Here is a 13,349-nt window from a genome sequence, read left to right on the forward strand (position 1 = left end):
AAAGATATGTGCCTGCATGCATATTTTTTTTTGTAGGGGGGGGGGGTGCTGTTTAGGACTCTAGGCCCGACTTTGGTTACCTTTCTTCAGCCTCATTTGCCCAATGTTGGTGTGTGTGTGTGTGCATATATTGTTTTTGTGATTCCTGATGATGGCAAATGTAACATTGCCAAAATATAGGAAATTATCAATTCAAGTTTTTATAATCAATATTTTAGTAGATGTTATTTCTGGAAAAATAATAGTTATGAGTAACTGACATATAAGCCTATCTACCAGAACAACTAGGATTTCATGTAAAGTTTTATTTGACACTGGAGTTTTCATCTCAGTGACCACCTGGTCTTTTTTTTTACAACTTCCAGAAGTGTTTTACATGATGAATATTAGAAAACTGGAAAGAGATTTTAATAAAAAAGCATTTTACTATAGACAGTATAACATTATAAACGAATTCCTGATTTGGGCAATGCAGTGTTTCATAACTTTTGATATCTCAATCTAGATCTATAAGAACTTCCATTTGATTCTTAGAGGGGATTTCTTATACTTTCACAGATATTCTTGTTTACATGAGTGTTTGCTTTTGCAGTGAAAGGTTGTGATGAACATGAAAATTTAAATTTAAATTATCATGTCTTCCATTTATATACTACTTATGAATGGAAGACATGATAAAGCATAAATTAAAAAATGAATTTTAATTAGGAAAAGATTTTTGAAAATCTTTTCCTAATTAAATTTCTAGTATTTTTTTTTGTTCCTTTTTCTGGGGGGCATGGATTCCCCCCCCCCACGGGTGCACCACTGGTTGTAGTTAAGAATTATTTGATGAACCTGAAGCTGTTGTAGAACACTATAACAGTATACAAATAACTGCAGCACCTAAATACATTAGAACAGTATTTGGATGCTGGGATTATCCAACATTCCCAATCCAGATGGAATTCTCCATTATTCCTATCAGAGAAATCTAATTGTGATCTGAGGTTTGTATTAGAGTTCAGCAATGATGTCTCTGATGAATATACAAATCCTATAGATTTCAATAAAAAATAAAATGAAAAATTTTATACAAAAGTAGCCTAGTCATGAAGATACTTCATGTGCAAATTGTGTTTATTTATACTTGGATAAAGTATTAAACAAGAATATATTCATATCTACAAATTTAGGGATACAAAACACACACACATGTTGAAATTATTATTTTACTTATTATTAATAAAATAACACTTGACGTTTCGACCCCTGTATTGAGGTCATCATCAAAAAAAAAAACGTGTATATGAAGACAAGCTACATGCTCTTGCACTCTACAAAGGTAAATTGAATCTACGCTGTTAATTGATCTTTTACTTAGCCTGACCCCTAGTGGTAAAAAAAAAGCAAAAAATGAAACAGTAAACCCTGCTAAAGTCCTCCCGTACTAAGCTTTTCTTCAGGACATGTACAGTTCATGTTGCTATACTAAGATTTTCTTCTGGACTTGTACCGTTCAGGTTGCTACTGAATGTTAAAAAAAAACTTCACCAAGTCTTCTTGTATTGAGATTTTTCTTTGGCTTGTTCTGGGTGCTATAATGGTTGTAAATGGATCCTCCACATTCTTGGAATTATTATTATTATTACGGGCGACTCCAGGGAGTCCTTAGACTCATCGAGGGAGGCCCTAAACATCATGTCCACACAACTATACGACATTCTCACAGTATCTATCATACCTTGCCTTGAACTCACTCACCGTCATACCACCCACAACAGACTCTGGCAGCTTATTCCACTCATTTACCACTCTAAAAGTAAAGAACCCAGCTCTAACACCCCCCTTCTATAGGTGTCCCTTAGTTCTCCCACCACCAGTCCTGATCTCAAAAATATCCTCTGAATTAATCCTATAGAAACCCTTTAGCAATTTGAATGTCTCAATCATATCTCCAATTTTCTGCCTATCAACTAATTTCTGCAACCCACAAATCTTCAACCTGTTCTCATATGGTTCATTCCATAGACCTGCTATCATCTTAGTCACTCGCCTCTGAATCCTCTCCACCCCCTCCCCATCAAGAAGGAACCTAGGTGACCAAATCTGGGCACAGTAGTCGAGATGAGGTCTTATCAAGGCTCGGTAAAGAGGTACAATAACTTGTTTGTCTCTGCTCGTCAAAGTATTTTTCAACAACCAAGTGAGTTGATGAGCTGATTTAGCTACTTTTGCAATGTGCCCACTTAACTTCATCTCCCTATCCACCAACACTCCCAAGTCCCTGGCCTCATCAATCACTGGAGTACAGTTCCGCCAATGTGGTATACTGCTGCTAATCTTTTCACCCCAAAATGCATAACCTTACATTTTGTCACATTAAATTGACATCCATTCTCCTTAGTCCAGAACTCCAATCTATCCACGTCGTCCTGCAAGATTTTGACATCTTCTGCATTCACTATCATCCTACCCAACTTTGCATCATCAGCGAACAAATGAACTGTTCCTCTTAGATCCTTCCCTATATTGTTAATGAACAAATTAAACAGCAGTGATTCAAGAACAGAACACTGCGGCACACCACTAGTCACAGGCCGTCTTTTGTACTCTACTCCTGAATAAACTACTCTTTGATATCTCTCCATCAACCACCCACCTACCCATCTCACCAACCCTATATCCATTCCCATATGTTGTAGTTTACGGATTAGAATTTCATGTGGTATCCTGTCAAACGCCTTTGCCAGGTCCAACAGTATCACTGTAAACCCATTACCCTTATCCAGTTCAGCCATCACCTTGTTATAAAACTTGAGCAAGTTACTGAGGCATGATCTACCCTTCACAAAGCCAAGAATGGTTAGACCGTCATTTTTGTTCAGATTAGGATTACGTTTGAGCACTTCTTTAAATTTCCTCTCGAAGCAGATTTTAGTGTGGTGTAGGGACTTGGTACCTTTCCAATCAATTCTGTGGTATGTCTGGAGTGCGTGGTCTGAAAGGCCGGGTTTTCCAAAATGGAGGTATTTAATGTGTCGTTTGTGTTCGTCCTTCCTAATTGGGATGGTTCACCCTGTTTCCCCTATGTATGGTAAGATACATGTGCATTGTATTTTGTTAACCCCTGGGTGAGCTAGGTGTGGAAGATGATCTTTGGAAGAACTGAGTAGGTGTCTTAATTTTGTCGGGGGTTTAAAGGTGGTTTTCATGTTGTATTTGTGTAGAGTTCTGTCTATTTTTTCTGAAATGCCTCTAACATTAGGAATGGCAATGGCATTCTTGAAATCATTTTTGTTTTTAGTAGTGTCTCTGTGGAGGATCTTATGAATAGTTTTTTTACTATATCCATTTTTTATAAATGTATGGTTGATGATCTCATATTCCTGGTTTAGAGCTTGCTCATTTGAACAAATAGTTTGAGCTCTGTGTTTAAGGGTGCTTATGACACCTAGTTTTTTGTATTGGGTGGTTTTTGTGTATGTACTGGCCTGTGTGTGTGGGTTTGTGGTAGACTGAGAAGGAGAGACAGTCTGAGGGAAGAAGTGTGACAAGTGTGTCTAGGAAAGGAAGAGAGTTGTTTTTTTATCCAATTCACCATTGAAATAGAAAAAATTTGAATGAATTATTTGTTCAAATGAGCAAGCTCTAAACCAGGAATACGAGATCATCAGCCATACATTTATAAAAAATGAATACAGTAAAAAAACTATTCACAAGATCCTCCACAGAGACACCACTAAAAACAAAAAAGATTTCAAGAATGCCATTGCCATTCCTTATGTCAGAGGCATTTCAGAAAAAATAGACAGAACACTGCACAAATACAACATGAAAACCACCTTTAAACCCCTGACAAAATTAAGACACATACTCAGTTCTTCCAAAGATCCTCTTCTACACCTAGCCCACCCAGGAGTTTACAAAATACAACGCACATGTATCTTACCATACATAGGAGAAACAGGGCGAACCATCCCAATTAGGAAGGACGAACACAAACGACACATCAAACACCTCCATTTTAGAAAAACCGGCTTTTCAAACCATGCATTCCAGACATACCACAGAATTGATTGGAAAGGTACCAAGTCCCCACACCACCAAAACCTGGTTTGAGAGGAAATTTAAAGAAGCATGTGAAATGCTCAAACACAATCCTAATCTGAACAAAAAATGATGGTCTAACCATTCCAAGAATGTGGAGGACCCATTTACAACCATTATAGCAACCAGAACAAGCCAAAGAAAAATATCAATACAAGAAGACTTGAAGTTTTTTTTTTATTCAATTTACCTTTGTTGAGCTTGTTGTCATATACACATGTATTTTTCTGATGATGACGACCTCAATACAGGGGTCGAAACATCAAGTGTTATTTTATTAATAATAAATAAAATAATAATTTTAACACGTGTGTTTTGTGTCCCTAAATTCGTAAATATGAATGCTGATCACCATGTAATCTTAAAACAAAGAGCAAACAAGAATATAATTTCTTGGCATTTTTAATTTTATTTATAACCAAGTGAAAAAAACTTTATGTATAGATTTCCTTCTTGATATTATAGAAGAACTGGTATAATCTCTTTACAATGTTCCAGAGTCTATTCAAAACTAGATTTAAACCATGGCTATTACCAAATACTTCTCAAGAAAGAACACATTCATACTTTACATTTACTACCAAATGCACAAAGCATGAAATCACTAGATCAATTCTGTGTCAAATCCTATAAAATTCCTTTAATGTCTCTATCATACTCTCCTTTCTATTCTGTTTATCAATAAGCCTTTGTAACTCACGTACTTTCAATCTATCCTCATAAGAAGTACTCTATAGACTTATCTTGGTCACTTCCTTCTGGATCCTTTCCACTACATCCTTATTACCAAGGAATCCAAGCAACCAAATCTGTGTGCAGTGGTCTATAAGTGGCTTTATTAAAGGCTTATTAATAGAAACAATAACTCCCAATCTCTACGCACATGCGCATGTGTGTCTAAATCTTCAACTTCTTGTCCACAATCATCCCCAAAATCCCTGGCCTCATCAATTTCCTGCAGTACAATTCCATCAATGTAGTATACAGTTTGTGATCTCTTCATCTCAAAGTGAAAAACCTTACTGCCAGTCTATTTAAATCATTCGGCAGAATCTATCATTTTCATTAATTATTGCCCTACTTGAGTTTTGCATCATCAGCAATGAGATAAAGGGCTCGGTTCTTGAGTTCCTGCTATATCACTGATATATAAATTAAAAAGCAGTAGCCCAACTATGATGTCCCAAGGTATACTGCTACTTGTCTTCTGGATTCCCTGCCCTCATATATTCTCTGATATCTGTCTATCAGCCGCCCTTTTATCCATATCACTAGCTTCACATCGATCACCATTTGCTCCAATTTATATAATAAAGTTCCACGTGTATCGTGTTGAATATTTCACAAAGTCCATCAGTATCACTGTGTTACAATTTCCTTTATCCAACTCAACTCTCATTACTAGAAAAAAAGCAAGCAAATTACTAAGGCAAGATCCACTCTTTGCAACGTCATGCTGCCCACACAATATCATGTTCCTAAATTGTGTCTTATATCAACTCCGATATCTAAACTACCATTCCTAAGATACTGACCGGCCTGTAATTTGCTACCTCTGTCTTGGAACTTCTTTTAAGCAATGGAGCTATTTTGCCCTCCTTCCACTCCCTTGGTACCTTTCTGGAGTTGAGACTCAAAGAACTTGGATAAGGAGCTGCTGATTCCCTTGAACATTCTTCTGATACGTGGATTAATATCCAAACTAATCCTAAGCATCTTCAATTCATCTACCACTATTTTTCATCTCAGTCAACATTACATTTGTCACTGCAGTATCTCAACTTGGAAGGGTACACCCTTGCAAAGTGATCCTCATTAACTATTTCATCTACTTCTGTCACCTCCTTACCATCAGCATTCATTAAAGTTATTCTTCTATAGTCATTCTTCCTTTGACTTGGCACACAGTGTAAAAACTCACTGGGATTTTCTTCGGCATACTCTGCTATCTCCATCTCATAATCTGCTTTTGCCTTCCTTGCCACTGGTTGCCTGTACTTTGTACTGCTCATGAGCTTGCTGCTCACCTTTCTTATTAAGTACCCTTCACAAAGTTTTCTTTTTTGGCACTCGTTTAGCACATTACGGCAATGTTCATCTTGCAGCCATATCATGCAGCATTTTTTCTAACATCAATGTCTGGTTATAAGATGATATTTGCAATCTTAAAGATGTACCTGCTTTAAGGTTGCTTTTTTATTTTCTGAACATTATCTCTAAGATTTCATAAAGTGCTCTTTCCTAAATTAACAACACCTATGTATTATTTGGCCTTTTTCATAGAGTTTTTTTTCACATCTAATTTGTGTTCTAAAGTTACTTATATGTGCATTTTTCATTACTACACCATTAGTGAGTAGTTTGATAACATTATTATGGGATATAAAAAAAATTTTAATTATCATAACAGTGAATGTTAAAATAATAGCCCCACAGTCAGCAAAATCACTTGCAGAATTTCCATTGCATGTAAACAATGTATTACACACAGTACTGAAAAAGAATGATGGCTCTTTCTGTTTACCTGCTAAAGTGGTGGTGCCACTTTAGCAGGTCACCACGTGATCATATTAAAGTGACACGATCTTCTCACATCTGGAAATACATGCCAAATTTCAGAAATTTTTGAATTTTGGGAATGGAATTATTTTGTGCCTAAAATGAGACTTTATTAATGTTTTTGATATCACACTAATTCAAATATGCATAAATCTACCATACTGTATAACTAGTCTACATAAAATCTAGCTATATTTTAAAGCTATACTCTCCTGACTTCCAAACAGAAAAAGAAAGCTGAAGTCCAAATGATTTATTACATATAGATGGGAAGAATATAGACATTATAAATTATGTTACTACAAATGCAGAAAACAATATAAGAGAAGATATCACAGAAATTTCATGGTCTTTAAGTAAATTCCTATTGCTTGAATTTTTTCATTACATTCCTAAAAGAAAGAAATATACATCACTTACATGGTGGTGCAGGACTGCTAGTGCCATTAGAATATGATGATGGAATAGATTCAATACTTTGGTTTCCTCCTAACCCATGACTACTCTCAGAAGGTATTACAGATTCAGATTCACTTTCATCTATAAATAAATGTTTGTAACTAACATCAATTTGCAAATTCACTCTAAACATCTACAACTATTTTTCATAAAACTTCTCAAAATAGGTATTCTAAGATTACAATAGGGAAGTGGATTAAATAGTTCAACATAAACTGTATTTAAGTGTATGTACAAAGTATAAAAGTTAAATGTGATTTATTTTAGTCCATATTTCTCAATATAGAAGCAGTCTTCTTGATGATTTGCATAGCTGTTGCAATGTGTTGCCTACACTTTAGCTCCTTATCTACTATTATCGCTAGATTCCCTCACCTCCACCTCTGGGATACAGTGCACCAATACAGTGTGCTGCACTCTATTTCCTCTAACCAAAACTTTACACTTTATAGTACACTGCATTACAAAACTTGAAACTTTATATGCTACACTCCATTTCTTCTGGCCTAAGTACAAAGCTTTAACTTGGCCACCATTACACTGATATCTCCACTTGTCTACCCACTGAACTAGTCTAATCAATCCTTCTGAAGTAACATCGCATCAGAATTTTCTGCTGTTATCCCCCCCTCCCCCCTCAGATAGCTGTTGAAAGATTTTTCACTTGTTTGTACTATAAGTTAAAGATGGCAAGAAATTATATTTTTGGTTTCATCTTTTATCCAAGTGTAAGCAAACAAAGTTTGATGTGAAGTATCTTCACGACTGAGCTACTTGTATACAGAGGCTAATGATTTTAGATCAATTACCCTAGTTCTAATCCAGAGTATTTTAGTAATGAGATGCGGCACCTTTTGACTACTGGTATATTGGGAAATATATGACTTCTGCATTACTTTAACCTTGGTATCTCTTCTTGATCTGGCTCCCACTGATGAGACCTCAATAAAGGTTGAAACCGGTCTAAGTAGTGGTCCTTCCCATAATGTATAGCATTATTCATGTCTGTAAGGATATGTGACTTGTATTATGGGATGCTAAGGCAATTGATGTGATGTCATTAGCCTCTATATACAAGTAGCCCAGTCGTGAAGCTATTTCTCGCTCAAACTTTCTTTGATTCCACTTGGATAAAGGATGAAACCAATATAATTTCTTTGCATCGTTAACTTATAGTATAACCAAGTGAAAAAACGTTCGACAACTTGCTTTATACTCCTTTTACAGCTATTGAATATTCTACTGTAAAAGTTTGCAATTTATAGTTTATTATATATTATAATTATGATTTTATTTTATATAATATTGTTTATGACATTACTTTTTACTTCCAATGTATTTCCCCTCTTATTTCGTTATTTTCTTGTCTGCTTGAACTAATATAAAAATGCCTCTATGCTCTTATCTCAAACTCACTTATAATACTATTATCCTAATTTAGTCCGTTTGTAATCTACTTAAGCTTGCTTCCCCCCACCTTTCAATTTCGTAAAGTATACTCTTACACGTGCTAGTAACGTAGACTGAGGAAAAACCCTCTGGCTGAGGCAAAATCCTTAATCTAGGTTGCTGTAATTCTAGTGTATTAATCCTTAAAAATTTATTTTTGTTAATGACTGCACCATTAAGGATTGTGTAAAAGAATTTTCTATCTTTTCTTTACATACAAGAGAATAATTTAGCTAAGCACATATAATAATCCTCAAATCAATTTTATCTCAAGCAACTCAGAATTACTCAGTTGTGGCTGTTACTTAGGTCACAGGTTCAATTAGTTTTTATGAGACAGTGCACTGGCTAACAAAGATCAGGCAAGCTATTAACAAAACCAAACATGTTAATTTTAACTAAGACAATTAATGTACAAAAGTAATGGGACATATCATATGCCTGATTCTCCACACATTCATTAAGACAATTCACTTAAGGTACTAAACAAAGAAACTTTTTTACACTTAACTTAGTGGACACGTGGATGGATTTTTAACAAACATATCCCTGCTCTCTATCTTATTAATATTAGACAAAATTATATTATACGCGTTTTAAGCATTATGTAACACAAGCTTTACAGTATTTCAAGTTTAGTATTCTTTTAAGCACATTCAAACTCATGTTCGGCTTTCTGACCTCTTCAACACATTATGCCATTTATTAAACAGAATCAACATCTATTGTCTCAACACACAATCTAGGCTATTAACATAAAGCAATTTACTTACAAGTTCACAATATCATGTACAGTCCTGGATCCAAAAGGATTAAGGGTGAATTCCACAGGTTCCTTTCTCAAACGGCTGTGATCGAGCACTATCCGACAGTTGTCTTCTTGCAAATTCCTTTCTTGTAACAGTAAAGTATTTCTTCGACAATGTCAGGAACTGGTTCGGCTGTGATAAATCAGCACGCACGTGGATCAGAAATAAGAGAGAGCTTTCACTCCTCAATCTCTGCCTTTTATATCATTGGCCATCTCTTGGCCCTTCCAAAACTTCCCTGATTTACTGAAAGTGCCCTTACGTCACCCACACTTAAGTTAGGTTTTGGCAGCAAACTCATATATTGCCGTCACCTTTGAGACTGTTGTTGGTCTACATTCAGTTATTGTAACATTATATTACAAAATTTATTACATTACTGTAGGTTATATACACTTTTAATTATAGTTATCATAATGCCTATGTAAAATCGATATAGGTGAAAAATATTTCTATATTTCACCACAAGAGATTTTACACTACTATATATAGTCCTCTACACATCTTCCTCTTCAGGTTCCTGCCTAACTTCATTACTTATCAATTTCTTACAAACTCTTTTTAGGTGAGTCTAGCAATGTTGGCTAATGAGATGCTTGTACTCTATGTACAAGCTAATGACTTCAGATCAATTGCCCTGGCTCTAATCCAGAGTATTTTAGCAATGATATGTGACACCTTTTGACTACTTGTATATGGGAAATATATGACTTATGCATTACTTCATCCCTGATATCTCTTCTTGGTTTAGCTCCCACTGATGAGACCTCAATAAAAGTTGAATTAGCTCCCAGAAATTGTTAGTCTCCTTCCTGCCTAGTTCCTCATGATGGATACTTCAATAATGCAACATAGATACTTCATTTATTCTCACATCCTGAGACATTATGGCCAAAGCACCTGTTTCTTTCTCATTCCCTCTTAGGTAGTGCCAAAAAATTTAACCTAGAAATTTAAATTTTCCTGGTGAAATTACAAATATCAACTTAAAAATACCAACTTACAAATGGAAAAAAAATGGTACATACCTAAAGAAATGAATATACAATTCTGAACATTTAGATTAATGTCAAAATTTTTTTTCTCTTGGTTATACTATAAATTAAAGATGGCAAGAAATTATATTCTTGGTTTTATCCTTTATCCAAGCATAAGCAAACAAAGTTTGCACGTGAAGTAACCACAACTGGGCGACTTGTATATAGAGGCTAATGACGTCATATCGATTGCCTTAGCATCCCATAATGCAAAACATTTCAGCCCCCTTTGGACATGTATAATGTTAAACATTACAGGAAGGGTCATACCCAGACCAATTTCGATCTTTACTGAGGTATGTTTAAGTGCAGGAATACTTCTCCAAAAACTCTGAGTGATCTACAAGATCACTCTAAATCTCACTGAGTGACCCTAAAGGATCAGTACTAAACTCATTACTCCTAACATGAATTCACTCCAGGACAGGAAACTCAGCAGTGGTTCCACCCAGTGATAGTTAAAAACCTCTGCCAAGTTAGAGCCACTCTGCTCCCCAGGAAGTAAGCAAATACAATTACAAACATATATTAAATGTCATCAACAGAAGCCAGACCCAGAAGGCATACCAGGGTTTGACCATTGACATTACTGACAGGATGGGTGAAGCACAAGTGCTTTTCATATTCCCCTTTATCTGTAATGAGAGTTATTTGGGAATGGGAGATTTGTGAGCAATTAAGCTCGCCCTCTGAGGGCAGTAGTGTTAGCTATGATCGGTTGAGAGAAGAATAGCCTTCGGTCTTTTGTGTTTGTAGTAATCAGTCTCATTGTAATTGACAGCTTGCACGATTAGTGGGTTTGAATGTGAACTTGACTTCACGAAGAAGGGAGGAGATGTATGGAGTGCCGGTTTCTCGGTGAATTTGTGAATTTCTGATGAACCACGGTGCATCCAGGATCATCCTAAGGCATTTGTTTTGGATTCTCTGTAATTTTGAAATGTTTGATCTTGAAGTGTGACTCCATGCTGGTGAGGCGTAGGTAATGACTGGACGTATTACCATCCGGTAAAGAAGCAATTTATTATGTAGGTTCAATTTGCTGTTGCGGTTGATCAATGGGTAGAGCTGAGCTATGACTTTGGAAGATTTGGAGCAAATGAGATTGATGTGTTTGTTGAAAAGGAGTTTCTTATCCATCAATACCCCAAGATATTTGGTCTCTGATTGCCATGGGATCTTTTGACCAGAGAGCAGGATGTCTTCTTTGTTGCAGATCTTTCTTCTTGAAAACATCATGGCTGAGCTTTTGAGGGGGTTTACTTGAATTCTCCAGTTGGTGAACCAGTTTGCTAGCTCATTGATACTTCCTTGGAGTCTAGTGATTGCTAGGTGAGGGCTGAGCGATCTAGCTAGAATAGCGGTGTCGTCGGCATAAAGAGCCGTAGTAGTTGTTTTTGGGTTGAGAGGAATATCTGCCATGTAAGTTGTGAAAAGTATTGGGGCCAGAAGAGAACCTTGAGGCACTCCCGCCAGGATTTTGCGCCTTGAAGAAACAATTCCGTTGAGTTTTACTTGCATGTATCTTTCATTGATATATGAATATATGAGTTTCACTAGTTTAATTGGGATATTGTTTTCAATTAGTTTGAAGATAAGGCCTTGATGCCAGACCTTATCAAAGGCCTTGGCAACATCCAAAAATACAGCAGCAGTATGGTTCCAGTTAAAGCCATGAGTGATATGTTCTGTTAGTCGGTGAATTTGTTGCACCGTGTTGTGAGCTTTGCGAAACCCAAATTGTTCATTTGGGATTATTTTCTGTTGGTCCACTGCTGATTGTAGTCTTGATAGGATGACCTTTTCTATTACTTTGCCAAGACAGGAAAGAAGACTGATGGGCCTGTAGCTTTGGGGAAGTTGTGGGTTATTACCAGGTTTTTTCAGAGGTATAATGTCTGCGATTTTCCAATTCAGAGGGAAAGTATTGGAATCTTAAAATGGAATTGGTAATATTAACTAGATGAATTATGGCTTTCCGTGGGAGTAGCTTTATTATTCTATTGGTAATGCCATCAGGGCTGGGGGCCTTTTTATTCTTCAGATGGGAAATGATATTTATTATTTCTATTGGAGATGTGGGGGTGATGGTTTCTGAATCATCCTTAGGCCGACTTAGTGCATTTCTAACTTTACGATGAACTTTGTAAATAAGATTGATATTTATGTTTGCATAAGATGGGCTGCATTGATTTTCCAGATTGTCAATTAGGGCTTCTACTTTTTCTTCATCTGTGTGTGCAACTCCAAGATTGGTCTTTAAAGGGGGAAGTGGTTGTCTTTTGGTACGAAGAGATGTTACAAACTTCCACATGGAGTTATCTTCTGGGTTGATTTCCTTCAGTTTGGTTTCCCATTTGGAGTTCCTGTGGACCTGGAGGGCTTCTCAAACCTGTCTGTTCAAAGTGTTTAAGGTTGCTTTGTCCTGCGGGGCTCTGGTGTTGTGATATCGCTTTCTAGCCTTGTTTTTGGCCCTAATCAGGTCCATTATCTCTTCTGGGATCCAGTTATGAGCGTGGAAGACAGTGGTTTGAGTGACTGATGCTATTGCTGTGTTGATTTGCCTAGTTAAATTGTTTACAGCTTGATCTATTTCTTCTTTTTTACGAATGACAGGGGGAGGACCGATGTGGATTGGAAGAACCTTAGAGAGCTTGTCCCATGGTATGGAAGAATGATGGGGAGAGAGCTGGTCTTGAAGTCCTAACCTGAGTAGGATGGGATTATGATCTGAGTTAAGCTCTTCTACTGTCTCCAGCTGTATTGATATTTGATGTTTCTGAGGATAACTATGTCTAATACATCAGAACTTCCTGATGGGCTGTAGTGGGTGGGCTCAGTGGGTCCAGCTACTATTGATGAGTTGAGTAATGTGTAGTTGTATAAGGTACGGCCTTTGGTGTTGATTGACGAACTGAACCAGGCCGTATGTTTGGAGTTAAGGTCT

General features: G+C 36.5%; 1 protein-coding gene across 2 annotated transcripts in view; it reads right to left on the reverse strand.

The window, feature by feature from the left end:
• LOC150100700 (short coiled-coil protein homolog) overlaps nt 1-13,349 on the reverse strand; it is a 61,796-nt gene that overhangs the window by 27,805 nt on the left and 20,642 nt on the right. For both annotated transcript variants that reach the window (XM_090401389.1, XM_090401388.1), the window contains exon 3: nt 7,069-7,188. In XM_090401389.1, coding sequence (XP_090257515.1) covers nt 7,069-7,188 — 120 coding nt within the window. The remainder of the gene's footprint in view (nt 1-7,068; nt 7,189-13,349) is intronic.

The sequence above is a fragment of the Typopeltis vanoorti genome, chromosome 12, assembly GCF_054136105.1.
Source record: "Typopeltis vanoorti isolate ZY-2024b chromosome 12, IOZ_Tvanoo_1.0, whole genome shotgun sequence".
Taxonomy (NCBI): domain Eukaryota; kingdom Metazoa; phylum Arthropoda; class Arachnida; order Uropygi; family Thelyphonidae; genus Typopeltis; species Typopeltis vanoorti.